At 45.1% G+C, this 27947-nt stretch overlaps 1 protein-coding gene across 7 annotated transcripts in view; it reads left to right on the top strand.

The window, feature by feature from the left end:
- LIN54 (lin-54 DREAM MuvB core complex component) overlaps positions 1-27947 on the top strand; it is a 51530-nt gene continuing 23583 nt past the window's right edge. The window contains exons 1-4 of one of the 7 annotated variants that reach the window (XM_075998662.1): positions 1-144; positions 20140-20192; positions 20299-20831; positions 25033-25156. In XM_075998662.1, coding sequence (XP_075854777.1) covers positions 8-144; positions 20140-20192; positions 20299-20831; positions 25033-25156 — 847 coding nt within the window. In that variant the 5' untranslated portion in view covers positions 1-7. Of the gene's footprint in view, positions 145-2548; positions 2624-2696; positions 2831-3527; positions 3863-20139; positions 20832-25032; positions 25157-27947 lie in introns of those variants that run through there. The other 6 variants (XM_075998664.1, XM_075998667.1, XM_075998665.1 and 3 more) reach the window with 6 other exon arrangements.

Here is a 27947-nt window from a genome sequence, read left to right on the forward strand (position 1 = left end):
TTATGGGATGCGGCGGTGGCATGGCGCTGGGCGCGTGATTTTGAACAAACCCCGGTCTGTGTCTCGGAGGCGCCGCCGCCGCCGCGGCTGCCGGGAGCGCGGGGAGCGCCGCGCGGGGAGGAGGCGGCGGCGCCGCCGGCTCGGGTGAGTGCCAGCGCCCTCCGGGGAGGGCGGCTTCGGGGCGGGCGGGACGCCGCGGCGGGGGGCGGAGGGGGTCCTCGGGGCTCGGCCTCTTCCCGCCCGCTGTCACCCGGCGGGGCTCGCCCGGCTGCGGGCGCGCTCGCGGCGCGGCCCGGGGGCCCGGGGTCGCCGCTGTGCCGTCCGCGCCGGCCCCGCCGGCCCCGCCAGCCGCGCCGCGGGGCGGCCCTTTGTACGCGGGGCGCGTCCGTTCCCCGCGCGGGGCCCGCCGGCCTCCCGCCGCGGCGTCCCCGGGCTGCACACGGGCGCGGCGGGCCGGGACCCCGCTCGGCCGGGCAACGGCAGACCGCGGGCGGGCGCGGGGACACTGGGGACGCTCCGCCGCACGCCGCTGCGTGTGACCAGAGCCCCGCCGGCCCGGGCGCTGCGGGCTGCGCCGCGCCCGGCTGAGCCCCAGCCCACCTGTGCTCGCAGGTGCGGCCGGCACGCACGCCAGGTGGGGAGCTGCGGTGGCCTTTGCAGCCAGCCGCGCCCTCGCTCCTCCTAGGCTCACTTTTTTTATTTTTTTTTTACTTTTCCTATTTTTCATCTTTTTATTATTATTTATTTTTTTGCTCACCAAGTCTACAGGTGGAATTTTCCCCATTTTTTTTCCAAATATTATAGACTCACTTTTATTTTTTTTTTTTAGTTTCGTTTTTATGAATATTTCTTTGGACATTTTTTCTTATTTATTTTTTTTGTTATTTCTTTTTTCCTTTTCCTTTTTCCCTTTTTTTTTCCTTTTTTTTCCTTTATAGACTCACTTTTTAAAAAAGACAGTGGAGGGGTGGCCCTATTTGCAACCCTGACATTCAACGTGGTTATTGTTTCAGGTGGGGCCTTTTAGGGCTCACGTTGCAGTTGAATGGCATATATAGAGCTCAGCTTCTGAATCCTTGGTATGAACTCAAAAAGGGTAGCCAGTTTTTGGGTTTTTTTTTTTTTAATTTAATTTTTTTTTGTCTTTTTAATGCTGGTCTCAGAAGCCCCCGCAGCTCTGAGTTTTTCTCGTTTCTTAGATGATTAAGAGATAACCTATCAGTCAATTTTTGGCAAATGGTAGAAAAGTAAACACACAAAATGAAAATATATAATAAATTGAAAAAATAAATAAAAAGTACCCATGTTCTCTCTTAGTTATTGAACCGGATGGTGAGAAGGAGCCAGGTATAGGGGTGAGTAGGTGATCCTGGGTGTGCTTGTTTCCAAAGCAAGCTGTTTTATTCCCACTGCATTGAACAGATATATCAGGGACAGATTTTTTTTTTTTTTTTTTTTTTGGTTTTTAATTTGGTTACTCAAGTCCTAAAAACATTTGGCCAAGAATTTTAGCTTTAGGACTCTATTTTCCAAATTTTGGAAAGTGATCGTTTTTCGTGAATGTTTCCATAACTGCATCAATACATTTTGTTTTTTATTTTTAAAGATTTTGTGTTTATCATTTTAATTTTTTTATTTCTTACATTTTTTTAAAATTTTTACATCCTTTTTTAGAAGTAACACTGGATGCATCAATACATTTTACTTTTTTTTTCTTTCTTCCTTTTTATTTAATTAAAAAAAATTTTTTTTCCCCCCTGTTTATCTTTTTTTTTTTTTTCCTTTCCCCTGGATATGCTGGGATAGGTTTTAAATCCAGTGGCGCTTGGACGTGTTAACGAACCGGTGGCAGATCGCAAGTCCCCGTGTTGACGGGCAGGAGTGACCGCGTGAAATTAAATAGGGGGGTGGGGAGGACAATAGTTCAGAACTTTTATTATTTTTGGGGAAAAAAGTAGATGTTTTGAGCCCCGAGCCCCGTGCAGGCGTGAGGGCCGGCGCCCCGTCGCCCGCAGAGGTGTCCGAGGGGGGAAAGTGCGGGTGTCGCCGCGCGGCCGGCCGGCGCGGGCGGGGGGACAGGCCGGCGCGGGCGGGCGGCGCGCGGGTGGACGCGGCGAGGGAGACGGGTCGCCACCTTCCGCGGCGTGCGTGGCTCTGGCTTTCTCCACGCAGGGGACACGCCGGGCTCGGGCGTGACTCGCTCTCCCGGCTGCGGGGTCAGAGGTCCCGCGGGGGCCCGGCGACTCGCGGCGGGCCCCGGGGTGGGGTTTTTGGAGGCAGGCTGGCGGAGGCTGGCGGCCGCCACCCCGGGGTCTGAGGCGCGCGGCGGCGGCGGCGGCGGGAACCGGGCGTCCCGGCTGCGGGGTGAGAGGTCCCGGGGTGCGTGTGGCGGAGGCCGGCGGCGGCCGCCCCGGGGTCTGAGGCGCGCGGCGGCGGCGGCGGCGGGAACCGGGCGTCCCGGCTGCGGCTGCGGGGTGAGAGGTCCCGGGTCTGAGGCGCGCGCCGGCCGGCGGGGCGGGGCGGGGCGGCGCGGGGCGGGGCGCGCGGCGGGGGAGGTCCCGGCGCGGCGACGGCGACGGCGACCCCGCTCGGCTGCCGGGAAGCGGGCGGCGGTGATGACGAGGTGAAAATGGCGGATCTTTCGAAATACAACCCCGGCCCCTGACGCGCCAGAGGCGGCGGCCGCGGCGACGTCGCGTCCCCGGGCTCCCTCCTCGGCGGCCGCCGCCCGGGCCGGAGCCAGCCGAGCCGGGGACGCCGAGGGAGCCGCCGCCGCTGCCGCCGCCGCGTCGCCGGAGCCCGGGGGCGGGGGACGCGGCGGCCGCCCGAGGTAGCGGAGCTTGGGAAGGGGGTGCCCGGGATGGGGGGTCCCGGGGGTCGCGGTTTTGGGGGGCACAAAGGGGGGACGGGCCGCGCCGGGGGGCCCGGGGCGAGGAGGGTCGGCGGCCGCGCCGTGCCGCCCGCGCTACCCCCGGCGCGGCGGGAGGGCTCCGGGCTGCCCGGGCCTAGAGCAGCCTCGGGCGCCCCCGGGTGCGGTGCTCCCCGGTCTCCGCGTCCAGCCGGCCCGCTCGGGCCGCGCCACCCGGAGGGGCTCCCGTGCAGGTGCTTCGGGGCAGGCGAGGAGAGCGTTGGCGCTTTACCGCGTGCAGGACCTCTCTGCCGCCCGCACACAGCCGGGTCCGGAACTTGCTGGGATGCGGATGCTCTCGGTTTTTTTTTTTTTTTTTTTTGAGGATATGCACCAGTTTTTGGTGACAATTAAATATGTTGTAATGTTGTTGTTGTTGTTCTTCTGCTGCTTCTTTTGTGCCCTGTCATCCGTAGAGTGACCCCCTTTTGCACAATTGCCATTGAAGCAGGTAGCAATTGAGAGAGACCCCCGTCCCTCCCTCCAGTCCCTCAAGTCCTGTTTTATACGACCAGGCCTTCTTGTCCCGGGGAAGTCCTTCCCGGGCCCCCACCCGCCTCGTGCGTGCGCACAGTTTGCACGGGGACGTTTGCAGCAGGCCGTGGGACCCCAGTGAGATGCTGCTCCCAACACTCGGTCCCGGTCACCGGCTTTGCAGGTCGTTGTTGGGGAGAGTCGTGGCGGCTTGCTCGGTGCAGGAGGCGTTTTGTTGTGAGTGCATTTAAAAAAGTTGGTAAAGATAAGTCGGGACCTCTGTTGCATTTCGAATGCTGGTCTTGTCGGCCCTTTGTTCGGAGGGCAGGAGAAGAAGTCAATTGATTGACTTTGTGATGGCCATAGTTTAATTTTGTTTTAGGTCTTCCAAAGATCCGTGTATGGTCCAGAGGAGGCGTCCTCAAACTGCGGCCCGCGGGCCACACACGGGCCGCCTGGCCCATGTATCCGGCCCTCCAGGTGTGTGTTTGCCCCCGCTGCCTGTCCTGCTTAGCAGCCCGCAGTGCGCACTCTCCAGCGGTCTGAGGGACAGTGACCTGGCCCCCCCTGTTTAAAGAGATTGAGGACCCTTGTCCAGATTATGTTGCAAGATCCCTAAGGGGTCTGTCTCCTTGTACCCAACAGTAGTGTTTTCAGAAAAGTTACATGTGAATTGAATTTTTATACATTAATTTGGGGCCCTCTGTTTTTTACCCCCCTAGCTTTTTGTAGGAGAAAGTTGGGTGGGTTAGTGACATTGAATGACTGTCTGAGAGTAACCGGAGAGAATAGTTGAGAAACAGCCATGAGTAGTGGCTATTTATGGTGAGCAGTACATTTCCTTATCCAAGTTTCCTACCAAGAGATGGTGTCATAGTGCGCCATACAGTGTCGTAGATTATGTAGTGCGTGCAGAGGGGAAACGTTCTGTGCGAATGTGTGTGTATGGTTTGGACGTTTGGCTTTCACTCACTGGAAGAATAAGGGACTAAAAAAAATTTTTAAGGGAAGATACCTGGAAAGTATTCAGAATATTTAGTTAATGATTATTATGTTAAATATTTTTAGTTTATTTTTTTATTTATTTCAGCATATTATGGGGGTACAAATGTTAAGGTTCCATATATTGCCCATGCCCCCCCATTATTATGTTAAATATTTTAAAAAAATAATTTGTCTGATGTTCTTATATTATCCAGTAGGAATTTGGTTTTGTCTTTTTTTAGTTATAGTTTTTATGTTGCAGTTATTTGGTCCAGCCCATCACAGCTGCTAAGTTAGTAGTGGTAAGGCTATAATAATTTTTAAAATAATCAAAATAGATTAAAGTGGTTTTTCATTGGCTTTCTTTTAATCACAGAGGGCTGTTGTCTTTTTGTAAGTCTTTGTGATTGTCTTTAAAGGCCAATTTTCAGATTGGTGTTGTTCAAACAATTGTCTATTAATAATTAACTGTGTTATAAAAAAGTGAAGGAAGAATTATGCCACTGGAGCTAATCCAGTGTCCATCTTTTTGGAGAGGAACTTTACAGATTTTGATTCCTTTTTTCAAACACTATCAGGTGTCTATCATGTGCCGTATACTATGCTAGGGAGGGGGATAAAATAACCTCAGCATCCTCGGGGAGCTTTCAGTTTAGGAATTATTGGAGGTAAAGTCAGAAGGATGGGTTGAGCAGGGTATTACTCAGAAGATTTCGAGAGTTTACAGAAAATTTGAGTAGGAGATTGGCAGCCTCAGAGATGCACCTAGGGAGACAGACCGTGTGGCTTTCATACGCAGGATGTAGTCTAGGTGAGAGGAGATGGAGCTAGAAGTAGCGTAGCAGGCTTCAGCCTTTGGAGATTCGGACGCTTTGGGTTGCATTGGGATGGAGTCATGGCGAAGGTATAATCTGCATGGTATGTGACACATTACTGTTTCCTTGGAGAGAGACATGTCAGAGATATCTTAAGATAAGCCTGGCCAGGTGTGGTGGCTCATGCCTGAAATCCTAGCACTTTGGTAGGCAGAGGCTGGAGGATTGCTTGAGGCTAGGAGTTTGAGACTATCCTGGGTAACAAAGTAACATAATGAGACCCCCATCTCTAAAAAAAAAAAAAAAAAAGAGAAGCCAAGCCTGATGTTTGCTAGAATATTGAATGCCATAAACAGAGAAATCACAAGGGAAAACTAATAGAAGACGGGACTCATAGCCACCGTTCCCGGTTTAGTTTGAGAAATGTAGTTCCGTACCTAGTTTTTGAGTTGCTGTTTGATTTTACAAATCAAGGCACAAGTCTCAGTGGTATAATTAACCAGTTAGTGCTGGTGGTAAGCTGGAGGCACAAAAGTACGGTTGACCCTGGAACAGTGTGGGGATTAGGGGTGCCGACCCTCCAGCAGTTGAAAATTCACGTAAAGACTTTTGAATCCCCCCAGAACTGAACTACTAATGGCCTACTATTGACTGGAAGCCTTACCAATGACATAAACAGTTGATCAACACATGTTTTGTATGTTGCATTTATTCTATATTCTTACAATAAAGTGAGCCAGAGAAAAGAAAATGTTATTAAGAAAATCGTAAGGAAGAACAATGGTATTTATCGTTCCTCGAGTGGAAAGAGCATAATAAAGGTCATGGTCATGTTCACATCAGTGAAGGTGAGGACGAGAGGGAGGCGGGGTTGGTCTTGCTGTGTCTGGGAGGGCAGAGGCAGAAGATGGGGAGGAAAGGAATGGGGACTTAGGCAGGCATGCTTGGTGCAGCTTTACAGAAATACATTGTATTTTCTGTCTGACTTAATCCCTCTTTTATTTCTCTAGAAATGTTTCTAGATAGCACCAGTCCTTCCCCTGTTGGCTTTAGTTTTAGTGCCCACATTGTAGAAGGGTCCATGCCGTTAAAGAAGTCAAAAGTAGTCTTTATTGCAGCCCTCCTGCCAGATCGTCCAAGGCCAGTTTGTTCTTTGGCCCTGCTCTTCCACGTCTCCTTCCCCCTTGCCCGGCGCTGGTTTGGAAGAACTCACCTCCATCAAGTCACCTGTTCGTTTCTCTGCAGCGGCGTCCGTTAGCTCTTGAAATTTCCTCAAGATCTGTATATTCAGACCTTTCATTCCCCACTTTTTTCCACATCCACAATCTCTTCCATGACGTCCTTGATTGGCTCTGTTGTCAGTCCTATGAAATCACGTGCGACATCTGGACATCCTGCTCTCTCCAGCAGGAACTTAACTGTTTTGGGGCTTGATAGCTTCACAGCTTTTTCTGTAACAGCAATGGCATCCTCAAACTCTTTCCAGACTTTTATGACGTTCTCTCTGTTTGGGTTCTCTTCCACGGTGTTGAATACCCTTTGCGTAGGGCACGGTGTGCAGTGGGCCCTACAGGCCCGTTTCAGCCCCGATTGAGAGGGTGAATGGGAGACACTGTGTTGGGGCGAATAGGCCACTTTGGTGCCTTCAGCGTTGAATTCATGAAGTCCTAGGGGGTCAGGGACATTGTCCAGTATCAAAAGAACTTTAAAAGGCAACTGGCAAGGTACTTCCTCACTTAAGGGACAGAGCATGGATGGAACCACTCCAGAAAAAGAGTTCTTGTTGTCCCAGGCCTTCTTGTTGTACGACCAAAAGACTGGCAGCCTGTGTTTATCTTTTCCCTTCAAGGCTTGGGGATTAGCAGCTTTATAGATAAGAGCAGTCCTGATCATAAATACCTGACTGCATTTGCACAAGACGGTAGAGTTAGCCTATTCCTTCTTTTTTTTTTCTTTTGTTTTTTGAGACAGAGTCTCTCTTTGTTGCCCAGGCTAGAGTGAGTGCCTGGCGTCAGCCTAGCTCACAGCAACCTCCAACTCCTGGGCTCAAGTAATCCTCCTGCCTCAGCCTCCCAAGTAGCTGGGACTACAGGCATGTGCCACCATTCCTGGCTAATTTTTTTGTCTGTATATGTATTAGTTGGCCAATGAATTTCTTTCTATTTATAGTAGAGACGGGGTCTCGCTCTTGCTCAGGCTGGTCTCGAACTCCTGACCTCGAGTGATCCGCCCGCCTAAGCCTCCCAGAGTGCTAGGATGACAGGCGTGAGCCACCGCGCCCGGCCAGCCTATTCCTTCTTGCCTTAAATCTTGGTGCCCTCTTCTCTTCCTTACTAATATACGCACTTTGTGGTGTTTTTTCCCCCTGGAATAGGACACTTGTAGTCTGCATTAAAAACCCATTCAGGCAGATAGCCTTTCTCCTCGGTGATTTTCTTAATGGCCTCTAGGAGCCCTGTCTGCTGCCTCTTGGTCAGCAGAAGCTGCTTCTCCTGTTATCTTGACACTTTTTTTTAAAAAAGCCAAGCCTCTTTGTAAAACTATCAAACCATCCTTTGCTGGCATTAAATCTTCCAGCTATAGATTCTTCATCTTTCTTTTGCTTTAAGTTGTCATATAATGACTTCACTTTTTCTTGAATAATAGTAGAGTCTGTAACAATCTTGTACCCACGTAAAAGCTGCATTTTTCAGTACGAAATGAAAAGGTATTTTGGGAAAGTTTTTACACCTGCTGACATAGATAGCTGCAGTGATGTATACCTTCGTACATTTGCTTTTCTTTTCTTTTCTTTTTTTTTTTTTTTTACAATGGTCCTTATCTTATGCCGGATTCATTTATCTTGTTTTGGCAGGCAGTTGCAGCTGCAGACCTCAGTCTGTGTACACCCTCTGCGACTTTTTCTTGTAACGCCCATGACTTTTCGCCAGTTCATGGGAGCACTTCCAGCACCACTAGTGGCATTTCGTACAGGTCCCCTGGTGTGATTCAGATTTTACAGCAGTGCACTAGACATGATGAAAAATACATGAGAACCGCCAGAGATCACTTTTTACTGCCATATGCAATTTACTGAACTGCTCACACAGAGATGATTATTGTCACGTGGCGTTTTAAACAGGTACTTGGATGCTTGTGGACAGTCGCAACAGTTGAGCTCGCTGCAGTAGCGATAGGAAGTGGTTGCGAAACTATTATGGTAGTACAGTGTGTACTGCAGTTAATTTTATGCAGTTATGATTCAGTACTGCATGTTCACGTTGCTTACATTTCTCAGTGCTGCAAATGGTGACATGTATGCTCTATAAGTGTTTGTGTTTGTAAGTTTTGATACATTTTAACTTTTTATAATTGATTTGTATATATTTTATGGTAGTAAATGATAAAATAGACTAGTATCTACATATATTTTATGCATTCATGCCATACATTTTTTTCTGAAATTTCTTGATATTTCTAGGCTATGTGGTTCATCTGTGAGCTTTTTCAAAATGTCACAAATTTCCCCCCAAATTTTTCAATATGTTTATTGAAAAAACTTTGCATATCAGTAGACCTGTGCACTTCAAACCCATGTTGTTCAGGGTTTAACTATGTAGTCCTGAAACACTCAACATTCTTTTTCTCTAAACATCTCACACATTACTTGCTCATCTGTAATGCAGTAATATGGCACCACTTAATATTATGTGCAAGAATGAAAGCAGTTGTTCACCTTTTGTTCTCTTTCTGTAACCAGAAAAGGAACAGTATTTCTGCAGTGATAATATTCTATTCTATTTATTTTTTGAGATAGTGTCTCACTCTGTTGCCCAGGCTAGAGTGCCATGGTGTCAGCCTAGCTTACAGCAACCTCCAGCTCCTGGGCTCAAGCGATCCTTCTGTCTCAGCCTCCCTAGTAGCTGGGACTACAGGCATGCACCACCATGCCTGGCTAATTTTTTCTATATATTTTTAGTTGGCCAATTAATTTGTTTGTATTTTTTTTAGCAGAGACGGGGTCTCGCTCCTGCTCAGGCTGGTTTCGAACTCCTGACCTTGAGCGATCCTCCCGCCTCGGCCTCCCAGAGTGTTAGGATTACAGGCGTGAGCCATCACGCCCGGCCAGTAATATTCTATTTAATATAAGACATTCTTTAAAAATATAAAAGCTTAGCGTATTTGTATCATATTTTTTATTTTATATTTAATTCACTTCTTTTTCATCTTTACTATCCCAAATCAGACCTATTTATCTTGAACTAATTACTGTAACAGCTTTCTGACTGGTCTCCCTGCCTCTAGGCAATAAAATACTGAGATGGGGTTAATCCTCCCAAAGTACAACTGTGACCTTGCCACTCATCTATTAATTTCTAAGCTCTTAAATCAGGGCAAGGTCTTTGATTAATTTCCCCTAGTGCCTTCCACAAAGTTGAGAAGCAATAAGTATTTATTAATTAAAAGATTGATAAAAATTGTAAGCTAGTTAAAAACTAAGAGAACCTTGCAGATTTTTAAGATAGAATGTAATCGCATAGGATATTGGTTAAAAGCTAAATCTGAGTATTTAGAAACTTATTAGAGGCTGGGCGGTGGCTCACGGCTGTAATTCTAGCACTTAGGGAAGCCGAGGCAGGCGGATCACTCAAGGTCAGGAGTTGGAAACCAGCCTGAGCAAGAGTCAGACCCTGTCTCTACTAAAAATAGAAAGAAATTAATTGGCCAACTAATATATATAGAAAAAATTAGCCGGGCATGGTGGCGCATGCCTGTAGTCCCAGCTACTCGGGAGGCTGAGGCAGGAGGATCGCTTGAGCCCAGGAGTTAGAGGTGGCCGTGAGCGAGGCTGACGCCACAGCACTCTAGCCCGGGCAACAGAGTGAGACGCTGTCTCAAAATAATAATAATAATTAAAAACTTATTAGAAAGGAGTTTCTCAGCTTGTTAGTGTGCCTTATGGTGATGTGGGTTTATTTAAAGTGTTATAAAGTCCCAGAGCGTTATGTATATCTATCCTACTCAAATAGACTAAAGTTATTTTCAGTGCCCAACGTAAATAATTCTAGAGTTTTAGAAGGTTCCCTTTCTCCGTGATTAACTTATTCATTGTTGTTCAGCTCTGTTCCGGGTGCTGGGGAGGGGGGTAGAGTGGTGGTGAAGGCACACAGGTTCCTGTCCTCCTGCAGTTTGCATTCCAAAGCAGCGGGGGAGGGGGGAGACTGTAAACAAATAGGATCCTCTGTTTGCATTAGATGCTGTCATGGAAACGCCAGGGTGATGGGGTAGAGTACCTGGGCAGTGGCAGTGAGGATGGGGGTGCTCTTTTAGATTTGTTTTTAACAGTGGAGACAAATTTAAAAATCACTACACTTTCAAGGCCGGGCGCTGTGGCTCACGCCTGTAATCCTAGCTCTTGGGAGGCCGAGGCGGGCGGATTGCTCAAGGTCAGGAGTTCAAAACCAGCCTGAGCAAGAGCGAGACCCCATCTCTACTATAAATAGAAAGAAATTAATTGGCCAACTGATATATATATAAAAAATTAGCCGGGCATGGTGGCGCATGCCTGTAGTCCCAGCTACTCGGGAGGCTGAGGCAGAAGGATCACTCGAGCCCAGGAGTTTGAGGTTGCTGTGAGCGAGGCTGACGCCACGGCACTCACTCTAGCCTGGACAACAAAGCGAGACTCTGTCTCAAAAAAAAAAAAAAAAGATCACTACACTTTCAGAAATGAGCGACTCTTTAACTCTCATTGGACTGAAACCATTCAACATTCAATGGTGGGGGGGAGCGGAAATCTCATTTTATTGGCTTCCAGGAACATACTTTGCCTTTAGAGCTTACATGAACTAAAAATGTGTTCTGGAGTCTCTACCATGCCCTCATCCAGGTGAGGCGAACTAAAGCTACTCAGCTCTCTTGGCCTCTGAAGATCGTCTCTTTTCTTGGGGTAGTCATCAGCAGCACAGTGACGGTGAACTCGCGTGTGCTCGTATTTAATACATAGCTTCCATTCCTCAGGGATAAAATTAGGGTGGTGATTCATGGAACTAGATGGCCAAGCCCTTTCCTGCCATGCCCACAAGCTCCCTTGGAGAGTTTCTTTTAGCATAGGCCGCCATGCCCTGCGTGTGCCCCGATCGAAATGGGTGAGGGTGTCATCCATGAGATGGAAGGCAGTCATCTATAGTCAGCTCGGTGGCTTGCGGGTGTCCTGGCTCTACAGGCCCCAGACAGCTTCACACTGCATCCAGTCTGGCCAAACCCACCGGGACTTTTCCTGTTGGAAGTTTGAACTTTGCTCGTAGTTCAAAGAGAGACTCTTACTCGTGTAAACTCTTAGTCTTTCTTTTAACAGGACAAATAAAAACACATGGTCTAATAACAGAGCTTCAAAATATATTAATATGAAGCAAAAATGCATAAAAGAGGAGAAACAGAGAAACCCACCATCATATTTGGGGATTTTTTTAGCACCCTAAAAAAATAAGAAAAAATAAGAATATCAAAGATGTTGATATCTTTGATTGATCTATCTTTGATTGATCTATCTTTGATTGATCTATCTTTGATTGATATCTTTGATATCTATGTTATCAAAGATATCTATGATCAATACCACCGTCAACCAGCTTGACCCAATTGACATTACTAGAACACTACGCTCAGCAACTAGAGAATATGTATTCTTCTCAAGTGCTCATGGAGTGGTTGCCAAGACAGACCACTTCCTGAGTTGGAAAATAAGTTTCTCATTTCAAATGACGAAAGTGTTACAGAGTATTATGTTCTCTGATAATAGAATTTAAATTAGAAATCAGCAATAAGATAGCTAGCAAATCTCCAAATATCTTAGAATTAGATAGCATACTTCCTCATTATCCATGTGTCAAAGATAAAATCACAAGGAATATTAGGAAACATTTGACGCAAATGATAGTAAACGCATGCTGAAATTAATCAGATGCATCTAAAGCAGGTTTGGGGGAAAATTTTCACATTAAAGGCCGACTGTAGAAAAGAAGAAAGGTTTAAAATCAATCATCCAAACCAGGGGTTGACAATTTTTTTCTGTGAAGGGCCAGATAGTAAATATCTGGCCCTTCACAGGCCAGGTAAGAGACAGGCCATCTAAGTCTCTTACATTTTGGGGGGTTCCCTCCTGACCATTTAAAAATGTAAAGAACCATTCTTAGGAGGGAAGCAATACATAAACAGACCACGGGCCTGATACAGCTAACAGGCTGTAGTTTGGTGAACCATAATCTGTGCTTCCATCTTAAGGTTCTAGGCAAAGAACAAATTAGAGTAAGCAGAAGGAAGAAGGTAAAGATAATAGCCAATTAGATGAAAAATGGACATTGGAGAAAAGCAATGAAGGCAACAATGGTTCTTTGGAGTCGTCAATAAAATTGATAGATCTGCAGGCAAACCAGGGGTGGGAACCTTTTCGTGTTGGAAGGCCGCATTAATTTAGCTGTAATCAAATGAGGCCTCATTCAAGAAACTTCAATTAGATACACTTAAAAATGTATGTTATTTTGTACAAACCTACTGTGTACTTAATAATTGCAAAAAGTGAAAACTATCCGTTAACTTTAAAGTCAGCTAACCTTTTAATGATGTTGTTGTATCTGCTTTTTTCTTTTTTTGGAAAGCATGTGAATATTTGCTTGCAGCCTGGAGGTCCGCAGTTTCGGTTGATCCTCTAGCTCTGGGGTCCCCAAACCGAGCTGCAGAGCTCCGCCGTGGCAGCCCCCAGCCCACGCCCGTCCGTGGGGAAAATTGTCTTCCGTGAAACTCGTCCCTGGTGCCAAAAGGTCGGGGCCCGCTGCTCTAGATGGGCTTGTCGTTTGTGACCTTAAGTACGTCTTGATTCGCGTTAGGCAGGAGAATGTAGATTCACAGCAGTAAGTGGTTGAAAAGCAAGATAGCATTTTCCGGGCTTGTTGCCGGAGGCATGAGTATTCTACTGCACTTTCCCATGTTTCGGTTGGATCTTTCTTAGCATCAGACAATGACTTTATTTTATTTTTTTGAGACAGAGTCTCACTCTGTTGCACGGGCTAGAGTGCCATGGTATCAGCCTCGCACCCAGCAACCTCAAACACCTGGGCTCAAGCGATCCTCCTGCCTCAGCCTCCCGAGTAGCTAGGACTATAGGCATGTGCCACCATGCCCATCTAATTTTTTCTAACTCCTGTCTATATATTTTTAGTTAGCCAATTAATTTCTTTCTATTTTTAGTAGTGAGGTGGTCTGGCTCTTGCTCAGGCTGGTCTCGAACTCCTGACCTTGAGCCATCCTCCCCCCCCCCTCGGCCTCCCAGAGTGCTAGGATGACAGGCGTGAGCCACTGCGCCTGGTCCTCAGACAGTGACTTTAAAATGTCATCTCTTGAGAGCTCAGTCAATTCCATCTGTAGTTCTTTGGGTGCCTCGGTGATTTCAACCTGGTGAGCTGAAATGCTGATTTGAGTGTGATGTCATGATTCTCAAAGTCAGTGAACCTTTCGTTGTATTCTCCAGTTAATTGGTCTGTAGCAGCTGAGTATCTTCAAATGATTCACATGTATCATCCTACTCATCAGGGACTTTTGCTAACCGGGAAGAATGTTCATCTGAAATTTCCTTTTGAAAGAAGTGTTTTGAAAAGAGATAGCTTTTTACGAAATGCTTGAATTTTTTTTTTTTTGCCACATATCATACACAGACTTAGTTTTACCTTGCAAAGAAATATTCAAGTTGTCTTGATTTGACATAATAGCACACAGAAATACTGCATTCCTATAGACATCTTCTGTCAATAATTCACATTGCTGAGTCTGTTGTTCATAAAATTTAACTATCTGCCCTTGCAGAGATACGGTTCTGGCTAGCACCTGTCCCTGCGCTAGCTGACACACTTTATAATGATACAGCAAATCCACACTGAATCACCTCATCATTGAGCTTCAGCATGGCAGGAAGCCGATAATGATGCAGTGTTGCATTTGCACGAATTTAGTTAACAATACTTACAACTTGTTGCAAAGCGTCACTTCAGCACAGCGATTTTGCCCATGCAAGATACAGTGAAAAGAAATGAGAGCATCTGGATCTGTTCATAGTTTTCTTTATCTGTGCAATAAACCCTTCATGTTTTCCTGTCGTGGAAGGTGCACTGTCTGTACATACAGTCGCTAAATTTACCAAATTCAGTCCAACTTCATGACGTTTATCTTGAAAGTCGTTGAAGGTATCCATTTACCGTGTTCTGTTTGCAAGAGTGCCCAAAGCGAGTAACTCTTCTTCGCAAAGAAAAATCTAATGCTATGACCTAAATGAAGTACAAGACCTGCACCCAATCAGTAGTATCAGTTGATTCATCCCGTAACTTTGACAGTGGATTTTTTTCACAATTTCTACATCAGTGAACGGTTTCCCTCCCCCCCCCCCAAGTATAGAAAGCTACTTTATAAGTTGCTTCAGTGGCATTATTTCCAGGTCTTATTGCTGCTTAAAAGAATTGTCTTTGTTTTTGCTTTTCATCTTTTAATTCCAACAATATAACCTTTTGCAACTCTCCCTCTAATTTAAAATGTGTGTGGTCCTATAGGTTACAATGCTGATGAGCACTGCATTTCTTTAATGTTGATACTGCACTATCACAAAGCGGGCAAATCATCTTATCATTAGCAGAAAGAAGATAATATTGCAATTCCCAACCCTCTCTAAAAAATCTGTTTTCTTCAGTGTTGTCTTGGTCTTCTTTGACAGGATGGGCTGTTAAGCAGACAGAATTACAAAATACTGTCGAGCTGTGCAGCTATTCACAAATTCCACTTCTAACCGAAACACAGTGCACCGTTGTCAAAAGCTGATACCAGCCTGTGTACGGGACCCCCAAAAACTCTCCCCAACCAGTGGTGCCAGTCAGGTGGGGGGAGTTAGAACCACATCATGAGTGGCCGTCAATTTAGCTCTTCTTTTTTTTTACTCTTTTTTTTTTTTTTGAGACAGAGTCTCACTCTGTTGCTTGGGCTAGAGTGCCGTGGCGTCAGCCTCGCTCACAGCAACCTCCACCTCCTGGGCTCAAGCGATCCTCCTGCCTCAGCCTCCCGAGTAGCTGGGACTACAGGCACGTGCCACCATGCCTGGCTAAGTTTTTCTATGTATTTTTATTTGGCCAATTAATTTATTTCTATTTTTAGTAGAGATGGGGTCTCGCTCTTGCTCAGGCTGGTCTCCAACTCCTGACCTCCAGCGATCCTCCCGCCTCGGCCTCCCAGAGTGCTGGGATTACAGGCGTGAGCCACCTCGCCCGGCCGGTTTACTCTTCTAATTGTGCTTCTCTGTTGCAGTGCAAACCCACTGCGTTTGTGGCATTTACCTGGGCCCCTCGGTGTCTCCCCTGCAGGACTTGGGGGCTCTTGGGAAAGCGATGCACACTTAATGCTCACGTTCTTCCTTTCTGTGCCGTGAGTGAAGGGCCTTTGTCTCTGACCAGGGACTAACGTGTCTTCTGCCACTTGCCATGAAAACAGTACCAGGCTACTTTGTTAGCTTGCAAAGAAGGTATAAAATGTCAGACCCTGTACAGTTCTTGACAGTTTTGGTCATGAGGAGGGGTGCTAGCAGAGGCATGGCTTTGTGGGCTAGGTTGGGAGGTACGAAAAGACCCTCTGGCACCTGGAAGTGACTGGTGTCACCCAGGTGGTGGGCAAGGGCGGTAGGGACGGGGAGAGAGAGTCCTCCTTCCCGCTCTACCTGTTGGTACCGGCAGGCAGAGGTGAAACCAGCGGTCTGCATGGCGCTCTGCTTATTGTACGCTCACCCCCCCCCCGCCCCTGCTGCAGGGCACCCTGGCTGTGGTTGCTGAGTCAGAGACGAAAGGTGGTTTCAGGGATGAGGCTTAGCCATGTGTTTGGTTGAGCTGCAGAGGTGGGAGCCTGAAAATGAAAGTAAATGCAAGTCTTCGTCTCTTGGTGTGGAGCCGCTGTCTCCCTCTGTCCCCTGGTCTCTCTCTCCCTGCTCCCACCCTTTAACCTCAGGTGCTTTAAGGAGAAAGTTGGGCCGGGCGAGGTGGCTCAGGCCTGTCACCCTAGCACTCTGGGAGGCCGAGGCAGGAGGATCGTTCGAGGTCAGGAGTTCGAAACCAACCTGAGCAAGAGCGAGACCCCGTCTCTACTAAAAAATAGAAATTAGGCTGGACGTGGTGGCTCAGGCCTGTCATCCTAGCACTCTGGGAGGCCGAGGCAGGAGGATTGCTCAAGCTCAGGAGTTTGAAACTAGCCTGAGCAAGAGCGAGACCCCGTCTCTGCTAAAAATAGAAAGAAATTAATTGGCCAACTAAAAAATATATATAGAAAAAATGAGCCGGGCGTGGTGGCGCATGCCTGTAGTCCCAGCTACTCGGGAGGCTGAGGCAGTAGGATCGCTGAGCCCAGGAGATTGAGGTTGCTGTGAGCCAGGCTGACGCCACGGCACTCACTCTAGCCTGGGCAACAAAGTGAGACTCTGTCTCAAAAAAGAAAAAGAAAAAGAAAAGGAGAAAGGTGACTAGGGGTTGGGCTGAGGTCTGTATGTCCTTAGGGGGCACCAAAGGCCATACCCACATCTCTAAATATGCGGGGGAACGTCAGGCAGAGGAAGGAATCTGTTGGATATGGGCACAGAAGTCGTCATCCCGTGGGGCGCGGCATCCAGGGCCAACTGGTGGGGCCTGGGCAGCCTTTGTCACAGGAGAAGGAAGCCAGTGTCACTGCGGGCGGGGCCTTTGTTGTCTGTGCAGCTGTGACTCTCGCTGCTGAGCGTGGGTTTGGTGTTGGCGTTGTCACACGCCCGTGTTGTGGATGCCAGAGAGTGCCACGGGGGTCTTCCGATCAGCAGGAGCCGAAGGTGACAGGGCTCGTGCCCTGGGCCCCCATACCCTGGTGATTCCTTTGAGCTACAGGTTACTAAGACTGATGATTTTGCCACGTATGTAAAAAGCTTGTCCAACTCAATATGAACACTATAAACCCAGTGGTGTTTTTGTTTTTTTGTTTTTTGTTTTGAGACAGTCTCACTCTGTTGCCCCGGCTAAAGTGCCGTGGCGTCAGCCTTGCTCACAGCAACCTCAAACTCCTGGGCTCAAGTGATCCTCCTGCCTCAGCCTCCTGAGTAGCTGGGACTACAGGCATGCGCCACCATGCCCGGCTCATTTTTTTTCTATATATTTTTAGTTGTGCAATTAATTTCTTTCTATTTTTAGTAGAGACAGGGTCTCTCTCTCCCTCAGGCTGGTCTCGAACTTCTTACCTCGAGGGATCCTCCTGCCTCGGCCTCCCAGAGTGCTAGGATTACAGGCGTGAGCCACCGCGCCTGGCCTATACCCAGTAGTTTTAGAAAGAAAAACAACAAAGATTTTAACAGGCAGTTTTCAAAAGAAGATATACAAATAGACAATACGTACATGAAAAGATGCATAACGCCATTAGTCATCTGGGAACTGCAAATTAAAACCACAGTGAGCTAGCACTTCATGCCCACTAGAATGGTGTTTTTTTATTTTTATTTTTTCCCTGTTGCCTGGGCTAGAGTGCAGTGGTGTAATCATAGCTCACAGCAACCTCAAACTGCTGGTCTCAAGCGATCCTCCTGCCTCAGCCTCAGACACATGCTACCTTGCATTTTTTTGTAGAGACAAGGTCTTGCTATGTTGCCCAGGCTGGTCTCAAACTCCTGGCCTCCAGCGATCCTCCCGCCTTGGTCTCCCAGAGTGCTGGGATTATAGGCATGAGCCACCCAGCCCATCCAAAAATGGCTAAAATCAAAAAGACCCACAAACTGACGGTACCAGTTGTTAGCAAGGCTACAGAGCAGCTGAAACCCTTACACATTGCTGGTGTGTATAAAATGGTACTGTCAAGTTGGGAAATAGTTTGGCAGTTTCGTGCAAAATTAAAAATAAACTTATGATCCAGCAATTCTACTTCTAGGTATTTACTCAAAAGAAAAGAAAAAAATGTATCCATAGAAAACTTGAATTTGAATGTTCTTAGCAGCATTGTTCATAATAGTTCCAAACTAGAAACATTCTAAATGTCTTAATGCATATATAAATTGTAGTCGATTTGTACAATGGAGTATCACTCATTAGTAAAAATATGTACAAAAATAAATATAAATCTAATATGTACAAAAATAAATATAAATCTCAAGAAGCCTGCTGAAGCTAGGCGAGGTGGCTCACGCCTGTAATCCTAGCACTTTGGGAGGCTGAGCCCGGACGATCGATCGCTTGAGCCCAGGAGTTGGAGGTTGCTGTGAGCTAGGCTGACGCCACGACACTCTACTCAGGGCAACAGGGCAAGACTCTGTCTCAAAAAAAAAAAAAAAAATGAGCAAAAAGACAAACTGATCTATAATGATAAAATAGATCAGTGGTGGTTGTGCAGGGTGAGATTTCGGGATAGGAAATTGACTGTAAAAGTAGATTTAGTTTTTTTCTCCATTTAAAAATACCAGTGGTAAAAATTTAAGGCAATATAATTGGGTGATTAAAATTATTAGCCTTGGCATCATGAAAGCCCGAGTTGGAGTCCTGGCTCTACTATTTACTAGCTGTGTGATCTTGGGCCAACAATTTGACCTTTCTGTATTTCCTCATGTGTCAAATGGGGATAGTGGTGGCACCTCTATGCCAGTTGTCATGAGGATATTTACGTCGTCACGGATGCATAGTAAGTGCTCGGTAAGATGGCTTAATTTGGCAGTAGTAGTCTTTGCCAATGCTGATAATTGCAGTTTGCCACTCACGTGTGTCACTCTTGGGATGCATAGTGTGTTTTTATATTTTAAGAAGGGGAAGAAAAGAAAGTTGCTGATTAGGTTTCTATGGATCTTTGTTCTCTGGGCAGATAATTCACTGCCATTCACCGTAAACATGATGTGCGGTCTCCAGTACGTCAAGATAACAGAACCGATGTCCTTTACTGGAAGTTCCGCGTGACCTTTGCCTAAAAGCATCGCAGCTCCAATTTGTCCATAATGTGCTTTCTTCTTATTACTGTCTTTTTTCCCTTTGCGGGGACTGGCTATTCACCTCTTAAAATTCAGGGGTCCTTGGGCTTTTTAAACGGGGGGGCCAGCTCACTGTCCCTCAGACTGTTGGAGAGTGCGCACTGTGGGCCCGGGACGCGCCGGCTGCTAAGCAGGACAGGCAGCGGCGGCAAACACACCCGGCGGGCTGGATGAATGTCCTCAGCGGGCCGCATGTGGCCTGCAGGCCGTTGTTTGAGGACCCTAAATGGTTCCCTTGTTGACATTTTCAAATGGCCGAGGATGATCTTTTCTTCCAAATAAAAAAGTTTTCTTGGTATAAAGCCAATTGGTCAAACTTGCAAGACCACGTGAGCTGAGATGAAAGCAACCCCCTTAACGTGAAATCGGGGTATTCAGTGGAGTTTTATAAATGAATGATACCATACCTTCATGCTAGGCCCTAGCTCATGGGGGATTTTCAAATAATTTCCAGTATGTTGGTATTTAAATCTTTGTTTCCTTGTGTGAATCAGCAGTTTTCAAGTCTGTCAGTGAAAGGGGAAAAATAAAACTGGGGAAGAAGTAAGATGATCGGGCACATCAAAGATAAAAAATTTTATGGGAGGGCATTGGAAAGGAGTTTCACGTGATTACAGGACTAACTGTTGCCTGGATGCGGGACCCTTTTGGGTTGAGACAAGGCGAATGAGAGTGTCTGCTTCCAGGCTCGTGTTCCATGTGATTTTATATCCTCAGATTCTCGAAGGCCGAGGACGGGTTAAAAATGGCTTAACCCCAGTAAGAAAGAAATACATTCCCGTGGGCCTGGCTAAAAACAAAAGCAGCAGGGATATGCTGCATTCAGTCACACGTCAACAGAAAGTGGTTTATTTGTGTTTTTCCTGAATGTCTTGTCTTCTGTCGCGTCCGTTTTGAAGCCTCGCAGCTTACGGGTTTGTCGCCTTCCCTTGCAGTGCCCGGTCGGCGTCCTCGCAGGAGCACGGTCATGGAGGTGGTGCCGGCCGAGGTGAATAGCTTGCTTCCAGAGGAGATAATGGACACGGGTATAACTTTAGTGGATGATGATAGTATTGAGGCTGTCATTGTTTCGTCCCCAATTCCCATGGAGACAGAGCTGGAAGAAATCGTCAGCATAAGTTCCGCAGCCGCGCCCGTCTGCACGGAGGCCGTCGCGGGGTACAGCAACCACTCTGACCAAGCGGCAGCCCCTCCAGCAGACCCCAGCAGCGCAGTGAAACCAGCTCTCCCCAGTGGCCTTCAGAAACTTGGTGCTCAGACTCCTGTGACCATCTCAGCCAATCAGATTATTTTAAACAAAGTACCGCAGACATCCGACCTTAAGCTCGGCAATCAGACCCTTAAACCAGACGGACAGAAGCTAATTCTAACAGCTCTGGGCAAGTCTGGCTCGCCGATCGTTTTAGCACTGCCCCATAGCCAGCTGCCCCAGGCCCCGAAAGTTCCAGCTCAGGCCCAGTCAGGAGATGCTAAGTTACCAGCGCAGCAAATTAAAGTAGTGACCATTGGAGGGAGGCCAGAGGTGAAACCTGTCATTGGTGTCTCGGCACTGACCCCAGGAAGTCAACTGATTAACACTACAGCCCAGCCCTCTGTGTTACAGACCCAACAGTTAAAAACAGTACAGGTAAAAAAAAAAAAAAGGGCGCTTATGCATTAAAATGCATGTTTCAAAAGTTGAACTGATTCATAGTTGTGTCTGTAGGGCTATTAAATGCGCACTTGTTACTGAATTCTTTTGCATGTTGCTTTAAGTAATTGTGTGGTTTCTTTCTTTTTTTAAAAAGTTTGATATGTCTAATGCTTATGCAAAATTTTCCCAGAGCAAGTTTAATTTCGGTTAAATTCCAAAGTAATGTCTTTATATAGCCCCTTTTAACTCATTTTGAAATGCATTTTATTCTTCATGGTAGTTTGATTACAAGGAAGTTTTGCTGCAATCAAGATGCCAGACTTGCTGCAGGGCTTTCAAAAAATCATGGAGATAAAATTTTTTTTTTCCGGTTCACAGATGGCCAAAGGGCGGGAAACCTTTGTTGCCCCGAGAAACCCTTGGAGCTAGCGGTAGTGCTTGCTGGTCACCGTGTGAGCATGCTTATTTGGAGTTTACTACTCATTACCATGACTCGTGTCTGCCGTATGGGAAAGACAGTGACATATAATGCAAGATTATAATGCCCAGGCTTTAGAGATGGGCCAGCTGGGTCTGAGTTGCCTCTAATGCTATCCTACCAGTTGTGGGCCTTTGGGTAGGTTACTTCTCTGAGTTTTTGCCTTTAGCTTAAGATGACTGATCATGATGAACTACGTAGTATAGTTCTCAAAGCACTGAGGATCCTTCAGCATGGTACCTGTCAATACATGACCAGGACCCTAAGTTAGAAGGTTACTAGAAATATAATGAGTGATTTCCAGATTTTCCTGCCCAAATAGGCTTTCAGAGGCCACCACTGCTTTTAGAAATGCAATGATCCACTTATGACCAGGAAACAAAAATGCATTCCCTATTTGAAAAGACTTGCCTTTGAGAAGAGAGGAGAAAGCATGAATTAAAGTATGGAAATGTATGAGGAAGTAGGAAGGTTTTGGGAAACTCTCCACTTAGCGCTGTGGTAATGAGAAGTAATGTTTTGGTTACTATGTTAGCAAAGGAATTAGAAACTTTTCGTGGGCCAGGAAGGCGTGGTGGCTCACGCCTGTCATCCTAGCACTCTGGGAGGCCGAGGCGGGAGGATCGCTCAAGGTCAGGAGTTCGAAACCAGCCTGAGCAAGAGCGAGACCCCCGTCTCTACTAAAAATAGAAATTAATTGGCCAACTAAAAATATATATTAAAAAAACCAATCAGCCAGACATGGTGGCGCATGCCTGTAGTCCCAGCTACTCGGGAGGCTGAGGCAGGAGGATTGCTTGAGGCCAGGAGTTGGAGGTTGCTATGAGCTAGGCTGATGCCACAGCACTCACTCTAGCCTGGGCAACAAAGCAAGACTCTGTCTTAAAAAACACTTTTCATGGGCTTTGCATTTAAGAACTTTATAAGGTTTTTCAAGTTTTGTAATTTGTACACGTCCCTGCTGCCACTGTTAAACATTTAGTGCCCTTTTCTTTCTCGCTGACTGTCCTCTCTCGCTGATCTGAGTTCCTTATACTTGTTTTTGCCGAGGATCTCTTGAGTGAGATGTCCTGTCACCATCAAGCATCTTGTCCTCAGTTGTGAAACTTGTTTTTATTGGTTTACCAGAGCTTATCTGGCTTTGGCAGTTTGGATCATAATCATGTTCAAAAGGAACTGATAACATGAATCAGAGTGTCGTTTTTTTCATTTATGAGAGCAAGGTATGCATTGTTCCAATGACCAGTGTACTTGTGTCCATTCGTTCTCTGCTATAATCCCCCAAGTATTGACAATAAAAATAGAGACTGGGGTCTAATTCTTATAACTTGTTTTGTTATTGTGACTTTCCTAAAACCTGATCCTATGCATTAAAAAAGAACTTCTATTTTTAAAAAAAATAACAAAAATGAAACATATGTGGAATATTCTTTTACTTGTCCAGTTATTTTAGGTGATGCAAATCTTTCCAACTCAGAAGAAAAGTACACAGGAAAAAAACAAAAAAAACTATGCATCTATATTTTTTTCTTCTTAGACACCAGAAGATTTAGTTTAGTGTTACATGGAGTATGAGATTCTCTGTTGTTGTTTTCTTTTTTTTGCCTAGACAGTCCTCAGTGTTGTCTTGAGTTTAATCAGAGTATTGAGAATGTTAGGCTATGCACAGCAGGGAAGGGTGGAAGGAGGAGGCCGATCTTGAAAAAGGGAAGGAAAGAGGTGACAGTTGAGGCCAGAGTCAGTAGCAGAGGTATAGTGACATTTAATTACAGATATAAAAACACTTTCCCATGTTTCCTATGCACCGTATTTAAGAATAGTAAGTAACTGTTTGGGATAGTATAACTCCTCACTAGCTCCTGAATCCATCCAACACAGCGCCAGAAATTACTTGCTTGTATTATTTGATGACTTATTTGGCTACCTCATTTGTAAAGTTCAAAAAAAAATTTTTTTTATTTTTGTTTTAATCTGTTGATCTTGTTAAAAATGATCTTGTTGAAACTTGTTAAAAATGGTCCTTTATGCTTTGTTTTACTTAATAAAGTAATATTGTTCCTAGGATAGCTTAGAATTCATAATGCAAAAAAAAAAAAAATCATAGTTCCTTAATGGAAATGGAAGTTGTTATTCTCAGCAGTGCACCACTAAAACAACCACAGGGCAAGGTGAAATTGTTTATTTGCATAATTAATATGCTTTTTGGTTGTGTTGTTTATATTTTTTCCCTTATTGGTAAGTATTCATATACTCATATGATTGTGAAAATCATTTAAAAATGGGGAAATACTTTAAGCCCATAACCTTAATTAATTAAGGTTAATTATTGCTAGATATGGACTTCTGGCCCATCTAGCTAGACTGTTAATACTTTTACCTCTTGAGATCATTAATGCTATGTATATAGGTAAAATTTTGACTTTAGAGTTTTCGGTCAATGATCACACTTGGGAAATGTTTTTTCTGTCTGTCTCTGAATTGCATCACTTTTCTAAAGTACAATTATAAATTTATTTGGGTATGTCATAGTTTTGCAAGCTGGGTATTTTTAAATATAGTAATGATCACATTTTTTTTAAGGGATTTTATATTTCATATACATTTTGTTTTGTCAATCATATGTCCTTGAGTATAAGAAAATAATATATTCTGAGTGTAAGATAATTTATTGTTTAGTTTAATTTATGATTTGAAGCACAAAGAGCTGATATTTATCTAGTCTTGTGATCTGTTATAGCTTCTGGTGTATTTCTGTTATTGAAGCTGGTTATTATGTTCATTCATTTGAGTCATTATTACTTCCTGTAATAGATAGTACTTTCAGGGTTTCAATTTTCATATCTGCCAAAAGATAAATTTAATATTTAATGTTCTTCACACACTAAAATTATTTGGTTTTTATTATTGGTAAATTTCTGCTTCTTTCAGAAGCAGCTTTTTCTTTGGCAGTGGATAATTTCAATATGAAAACACTGGTAACTCTACCTACCTTCCTTGACTTATGGGGAATTTTAGTTCAGGTCAACAGTTGGCCAATATATAACTTCAGATCAAAGATGAGTAAAGTGGAGACCCTCCCTTCATGGAATTTAAAGTATAGTAAACAATATTTTAGTAAATAATATTTCAAAGCCTTTGCCTTTATAATAGTCTTTGTTCTACCAGACTTGTTTCTTTTGTATCCTAAGATTTTATCTTGTTCAGTTCTTCCTTTGCCTACACCTGATATAGATCTAGAGTTGAAAATCTAATCATAATCCTATCTTTGATATGTATTTATATTTTGTATCTAAGGGCCAATGTAATTATATATATAGGTGGCTTGATCATTTGTACTGTACTTTATTAACTTTATCTTTTTATTATTGAATAATTCATTATTTTAAAAAAGAATATTGCTGTGCCATAATGCTTTATTAAACATTATTATTTATTAATAATTATTAATCATTGATCTGATTTTCATCACATGAATATATCCAAGAGACCAAAGGATTTATAATAAAATGCAAAGGTATTATATATGGGCTTAAAGGATGTGATCATTTTAATATTTTGTTGAACGGCTGCATCTTAAATGTTTTCAACATTAATACATAGATTTTGTCAAATGAGCTGGTTTTACACGTACTGCTGTGTATGAATCCTTTGTGTAATTTTTTATTTGATAGGTCTTTTATAGAAACAAATGGTCTTCATAGTTATTTTATGTTTCAGATTGCTAAGAAGCCTCGAACACCAACCTCTGGTCCAGTAATCACGAAGCTGATCTTTGCAAAACCAATTAATAGTAAAGCGGTTACAGGACAGACAACTCAAGTGTCACCACCGGTCATTGCAGGTTATATTTCTTTATAGTTTATTAAGCTATAGATTTATCATCCTTTTAGGTTTAAAAAAGCCTAGTGTGTCACCTTAAAATGTTTTCGTGAAACAAGTGTACTGCTTATTATTACAAACCAAACTAGTTAATAAGAAGTGTTACTCTTATTAAATGAATCCTTCAAGCAAAAGGCCGTGTCTCAAAATCAGTCCATTACTTTAGTGTCCTTAGTTTTTGGTAGAGGTTTACCATGAATAGCAAAGTCTTAAACTCTAGTAATATTAATAGTGGCTATCATTTGTATACTGTTCACTGTATGCCAGGCTTCATCCTTAGCTCTTTACGTACAGTGACTTACACAGTTCTCCAGCAATCCTGTAAAGGAGGTGCTGATAACACACCCATTTGCCAGCATTTGAAGTGGAGGCACTCAGCCAACATATGGCTGAGCTGGAATTGGAACCTGGGCAATTCGTCTCTAGAGCACAGGTGCTAAGTCTAACAGATTTAAATTTATGTACATGAGGCCAGGCGCGGTGGCTCACACCTGTAATCCCAGCACTCTGGGAGGCCGAGGTGGGAGGATCGCTTGAGGTCAGGAGTTCGAAACCAGCCTGAGCAAGAGCGAGACCCGTCTCTACTATAAATAGAAAGAAATTAACTGGCCAACTGATATATATAGAAAAAATTAGCCGGGCGTGGTGGCGCATGCCTGTAGTCCCAGCTACTCAGAAAGGAGGCTGAGGCAGGAGGATCGCTTGAGCCCAGGAGTTGGAGGTTGCTGTGAGCGAGGCTGACGCCACGGCACTCACTCTAGCCTGGGCAACAAAGCGAGACTCTGTCTCAAAAAAGAAAATAAATAAATTTATACACGAGTGTAGCATTTCATGGTTTGTGTTTGAGTTTTTGGTTTCAGCATTTTAGTATATTCTGTACGTAGTTCTCTATGAACAGCAGATTGTCACAATGATAGTAATTATTTAAGCGATAACAGATTTTTAGATATATTCATTTTACCAGCATACTCCTTAGTGTGGCCCAGTTTTCTTTTATTTTATACTTTAAAATTTGTCATCTCCAGTAACTGTCTCACCTCGGAAATCTTGACTTGAAGTGTTCCATTCTCTTTATTCTTCCAGTTTACTTGCCTTTACATGTTATTCTTTGACGCTGACCTCTCTGATCCATTGCTGCTTCCAGTTTCCCAACAGCCAACCCCTTCCTGTCCTCAAATTCTTCCTTATTGAAGATGGATTCCGTGACCCATCACGCAAACGCCCCGGATTCTCTTTCCTGTTTCTTTCTCTAACGTCTTGGTTGAGTCCAGCACTCTCGCTCCTAGTCTAGCAAATAGCTATGGAAGCAGCTCGGTTCTTCTAGAGAAAAGCCACACGGCCATGGGGACTGGTCTTTCATTCAGAGCTATACTGCGTTCTTCTTTTCACCAGTTGCAAGACCATTTCTAATTTCCATTGAGCTGAGCGCTTACATGGAAGCACCTTCAGATGGCAGACTCTGGACTAGAGACTTTCAGGTCAGTCGCCAGTCCCTAGAATGTGCATCCCGGAAGAGGGACCTTCAGATGTTAACTGATGGCGCCTGGCATGTATTTCTAAACAGCCTACTGCCGCCTTTAATGCATTTCAGACATGGCAGTGGGCAGCTCTGAAGTCAGTGGTTTGTCATTTTCCTGAGGCTTTGGATTGTGTGGAAGGAGGCCTCTCGTCTGAGCAAGTGAGAGAACGGGTGGAAAGATCACAGTGTCAGGGCAGTGTTGAGTGAGCAGCTGTCGTCTTTGCCTTTGGGCCCTCAGAAGAGGTTGGTGGCAGTGTAGGAGGCTGCCGTCTTGAGGGCTGCCGCGCGTGGGAGGCAGGTGCATGGCTCCAGATAAAATACCGGGAAGGGTCTGGGTTTGGAGCTGGTTTGGGTTGCCATTGGCTGAAAGTGAGCAAGGCTTGGATGTATCGATGAGAAGGAGGCCACTGGTCCCCTGAGGGGTTTTGGGTAGGTGGAGGGGGTTAATTGGAAGGAATATCTCAGTGCAGTGTTCTTTACTGTTTTAAGTTGGAAAGAGTCCCTGCAATTTGTAGTTAATGGGGAGGGGAACATTGTGTGTTAAACAGTTGTGGTGTGTACAGAAGAGTCCGAATGAATTCTTGGTCAATGTTAAGAGTTCGCCTTGACCGTCATAGACTGCCATGGATGTCATTGCTTGGTCTTTGGGTTGTTTAAAATATACTGCAGACTGACCGTAGCTTTACCTTTTAATTGCAGACAGACTTAATAGCCCTACTAAATGCAGAGAAAGACCTCTGTTGAATTTCACTGGGATCGTTGGCATTAAGTTCATTTCAGAGGGATAATTTCTATTTTTAACTAGTTCCTTTATAGCTTTTTAAAATTCATACAGGCCAAATTTTAAAGCACCGAAGTTAGCTGTCCTGTTGAATTAATGATATCGCAAGCAGATTCCATCATTGCTGATGCGGCAGTCTTTACACACGCATGCTTTCGTTGCAACTAGCGCTTTTCAGCGTACATTGAGGTTGCTTTTTTTTTGCGACAGAGTCTCACTTTGTTGTCCAGGCTAGAGTGAGTGCCGTGGCGTCAGCCTAGCTCACAGCAACCTCCAACTCCTGGGCTTGAGTGATCCTTCTGCCTCAGCCTCCCGAGTAGCTGGGACTACAGGCATGCGCCACCATGCCTGGCTAATTTTTTATATATATATCAGTTGGCCAATTAATTTCTTTCTATTTATAGTAGAGACGGGGTCTCGCTCTTGCTCAGGCTGGTTTTGAACTCCTGACCT

Source organism: Microcebus murinus, chromosome 29 (assembly GCF_040939455.1).
Source record: "Microcebus murinus isolate Inina chromosome 29, M.murinus_Inina_mat1.0, whole genome shotgun sequence".
In the NCBI taxonomy this organism is placed as follows: domain Eukaryota; kingdom Metazoa; phylum Chordata; class Mammalia; order Primates; family Cheirogaleidae; genus Microcebus; species Microcebus murinus.